Source organism: Anneissia japonica, unplaced genomic scaffold, assembly GCF_011630105.1.
Source record: "Anneissia japonica isolate Jap-2015-1 unplaced genomic scaffold, ASM1163010v1 scaffold39125_len16227_cov187, whole genome shotgun sequence".
Classification (NCBI taxonomy): Eukaryota; Metazoa; Echinodermata; class Crinoidea; order Comatulida; family Comatulidae; genus Anneissia; species Anneissia japonica.
The window spans coordinates 8,228-12,610 of record NW_022705117.1 but is presented as its reverse complement, the minus strand read 5'-3'; the positions used below and the strand labels follow the sequence as shown (position 1 = coordinate 12,610).

Below are 4,383 nucleotides of genomic sequence, written 5' to 3'. Positions count from 1 at the left end.
TATATATATATATGTATATATATATATATATATATACCCGTATATAGTGTATATATATATATATATATATATATATATATATATATTGTTGACCTCGTTTTATCAAAGATGAATGCCCAAATTCATGGTCGTTGTACGAAGACAGATGCTACATGGCGATTCATGAAGAAATGACGTGGGATTATGGTCAGGTACATTGTGAATCTATGCAAGCTCATCTAGTGACGATTACGTCGGTTGATGAAAATGAGTTTGTTCGTGACTTATTTTCAGGATGCCTTTTCTCATTCTGGATTGGTTACAATGACAAAATCACGGAAGGCAATTGGGAATGGGTCACTGGTGAACCTAAAGTATTTGAAGGTAGGCCTATTTATTTACATATTGATGAATTTTATTTTTACTCATCTTTAACTTTTGATTCTATATGCCTGCTTAAAAAAAACAAAAAAAAAACAAAAAAAAAACAAAAAAAAGCAAGTACAATTTTTTTCCTTAAGCTTGTACTGTGTATGAAAGACGTCGGAAAGCCTTAAGATCATTTATTCCTAGGCCTGCATTTCAAGAACCGTGAATTGAAAATCATAAAATACCACTATATACCAACCACTATACAAGTGCATCATCCAAATTGTAAGGCCACAGTCTACCTTCATTTACAGCACTTATCGTTTTACATTGATCTCTGCTTGATTAATTCATGATCAGCATAATTAAGAATACATTATTTTCTGTCTCTGTTCGTGTTGTTCTTTCTAAATTATTATAGCCTAATACGCAAGGGCGTCGATATGTGGTTGAAAGTGGAGGGGACGAAATACAAAATATAAGAAAGGCTTGGTTTTAAGGAATGCAATTAACATTTCAACGCTACATTTTCAAAATACAGTGGCGGATCCAGAAATTTGAAATAGAGCTGGGCCCAGCAGTGGTGTATCTAGGGGTGGGGGGGGGGGGGGCTTACTCGCCCCCCCCCCCAAGTCGCCTCCCAAAAAAAATGTCAAGTCAAGTAGTTAAAAATCACCTAAAATAACCTTATTTTGCGAATTAGCGCCCCTCAACTGATCATCGAGCTCCCCCGCCTCATCAGCACCTCTATCCCAAGACTTCTAGATACGCCACTGGGGCTCAGGTAGGGACTTTTACAGATGGAGAGTGTAGACCACCTCAGCCCATCATAGTTAGGACTGAGGTAAGAAAATGTATGATTAGGCCAAAAGAAAATAAATTGTCTGTTTGCCCTTCGTATCAGGCGTATTAGTGGCGACTCCAGGAAAGCGAAATAGAGGAGGGACAGGGAGGGGCTTTCACAATTTTGGAAAGTAGATCACCTCAGCCCCACGATGGTTGGAGCTGAGGTAAGGAATATATGACTAACACCTAAATTGTAATTATTTTGCTTTTTTAAATTTTTTTTTTTCAAATTAGGGGTGAGGGGAGAGCGGGTCGGCTCTGCCTCAATTGAATCCGCCACTGATTATTATGGTCATTGCAAGATTGCGTCAAAGTCTGGAGTTTGTAAACTTGTGGTATCACTACTCAAATAACTCGAAATAGAGACCTGTCCGTGTCAAAGGATGTATAATTATTGTTTAATAACGGCTATATGAAATTCAATTGACTAACTATAATTTTCTGAAATTATGAAAAACAGTAATCTATGTAGGCCTATATAGATAATATTAAACACTAGTATAATATACTACGGGTCATAATAATATACAAAAGAAATAAGTCGTTTACAGTAGAAATTGTGCACTAACACGCTTCCAATTTTAACAAGGTACAGTACAATTTTTTTTCAGAATAAATTTAGCCCCTGATAACCGTTGCACCGGTTATTGAAATGTACAAACAATTGCGTTTTTACGCGGTTTTGTTCCGGAAATACGCACCGCATTCGGAAAAGTGAACAGAGTAAATTCATTACAATCTTGCGTAATTGTTATTCTTTCCCATTCGCTTTAAAAATTGGGATTTTAATTTTAGTAGAGGAGGGAAATTACTATCATGCATTCAAACATGCATATTGATTTAACCAAAATGATGATTTTTCTACTTTTTCTCTTAACTGCGGCCGTAGTATGTACTTGTTCATAGAAATCGAAAAGATAAAAAAGGCGGCAAATGGCGTTAGCCGAAATATTAATTGAGGCCGAATCTGTATTTGTCGAAATTTAAACGGAAAAAAACTGTGTTATTTGTGGGATAATACTGAGCCACCTGAACAAAATATCGCAAAACATTATGAATCCTCTTCTCAGATCTATCAGACCACTACCCCATATTCACTATTGATAAATTAGAAAAGCAAAGGAAAATCTCTTAAAGTTAAAACACTAGCAAATGAAATCCAACAAGATCCTCAGACCCAATATTTAACTGGAAACTATGTCAACAGTCTTTTTTAGACATGTTACCGAAAATGAAGGTTTAAATGATGTAGCTAGGCAACCGATCAAAAGCAGATGTATTTTTTGTTCAAGAGACACACCTTACTCATAAAAGAATAAATCCATATGATTTTGTCTGGAAAGGAGATTGTTTTCATAGTTTCGGTACCTCGTTCAGTCAGGGAGTTTCAATTCTATTTAAAACCAAATTTGAATATAAATTGATTGATAAACTTATTACCGTACTTATATTTTTGTTATTTTTGTTAATGTATATGCACCAAATTTTACTAAACAAGAAGCTCTTTTTTTTTTAGAGAATTATAACGAATTATTAAACAATTCTCTGACACCGAAAATGATAGAATAATTCTAGGTGAAGACATGAACTGTATTTTACATAGGAACCTAGACCAGAAAGATAGTGTAGATAAAATTGACACATCAGCTTATACAGTAAATTCTTTATTGGTATGATGCAACTTGTTGATATATATCGTGAGCTTAATCCCCAAAAATGCAATTTATTTGGCGCAGAAAAGCAAACCAAATTTATAGGAGATTAAACTTTTGGCTTATTCTCAATGCAATGGCTGATAACCATTTAGAGTCATGTGATATACGCCCGTCAATTCTTACGAATCACCAGGCCATTTAATTTAAATTAGACCTAAAAACAGAAAAAAAGAGGCCCTGAATTATGGAAATTTAATGCGAACCATCAACAAAATTTATTGTAGTAAAATAAAAGAGATCATTAGAAATACTACGAGTTAAATAGAACACACAACTTCAAACCCTTAAGTCCTTTGTGTGACTGGCTGCTATGCAGTATTTTCCACTGTGTCGAAATGCGCTTTACCAAAGTTTTTCTTCAGAAGTGTCTTGCGACCATCCAAAACGTTTTGGCGACCCAAATTTGTTTTGGGAGATAAATTTGTTTTAATCCCATCAGGAATTTAATATATTCAACTTAATATGTAGAAAATCTTGGTGAATCAGTAATAATGCGACATTTAGGCCTATATAGCAGTACCTGTATTTCATTAAGATCAGAGCGGTTTAAAATATTCATTTTAAAACAGATCCTTAACGTGGATTAATGTCGATTTGACATTACTGTGACAGAATTCTTTTTATGTTTTGGGTCTTAGCTGGGATGGATTTATAGCCTCGTTTCCATGTTGAGTGAGTGACGTTATCCCCTGTTAAGGAAACAATTTTACATATTCGGTTAATGTCCCAAAGTTGTCCCTTGCACAGTCCTTTCTACTGTATTTCAGAGGTTCATAATTTATTCTTTTAAAGATTGGCCATATGGTGAACCGAGCAATCAAGAGGAGGACTGTGCATGGTTACTTGCTTACTGCACCTTCTTTGGTATGGCTGATCATTGGGACGATAAGCAATGTGATAGACCTATGGCAACAGTATGTGAAAAAGGTATTTTTTAAATGTACTAAATTTGTCATATGTATGTATTCTGCTAATTGTACGGCGTTTGTGTTACATACCATATTTATTCAAAGAAACTCCCCAGAGCTTTAATGTTCAATGGAGAGAATTTATTCAAGGAAGGCCGCTTTTTGGTGTATATACGGTACGGTACCTATACTCAAATGCATGGTGCTGATAATTATTGATGCCACCACAAAACACATTTTGTTTTGTTAGTGGAGGATATTTTAAAGTAGAGCATTAATTCAAATGATTTCAATGATTTTTAATGTTATCATTATGATTATTATTACTAATTATTACTATTACGTTGTAGTATGAATTATTTATTATTAAAAATACAGTATCTTTTTGAATAATGAGCTGCTTTAATCGGATTTGAATTCCCAACGAAGCCTCAATTCCCAGTTGGTTAAGGTGTCTGCATAAGCAGCAGAAGGTCCTGGGTTCGAATCCCGGTTGAGGAAGCTTTTTTTTCACACTGGCAGATACTTCTTCTTTTATATATATATATATATATAGTATATAATAA

At 34.5% G+C, this 4,383-nt stretch overlaps 1 protein-coding gene across 1 annotated transcript in view; it reads left to right on the top strand.

Moving 5' to 3' along the window:
• Nucleotides 1-4,383, top strand: part of LOC117105208 (C-type lectin lectoxin-Phi2-like) — a gene marked incomplete at its 3' end in the record, with an annotated part of 12,116 nt that overhangs the window by 3,348 nt on the left and 4,385 nt on the right. Inside the window, 2 exon segments of the mRNA XM_033246277.1 lie at nt 109-363; nt 3,702-3,836. Of these exon segments, the coding sequence (XP_033102168.1) occupies nt 109-363; nt 3,702-3,836 (390 nt within the window).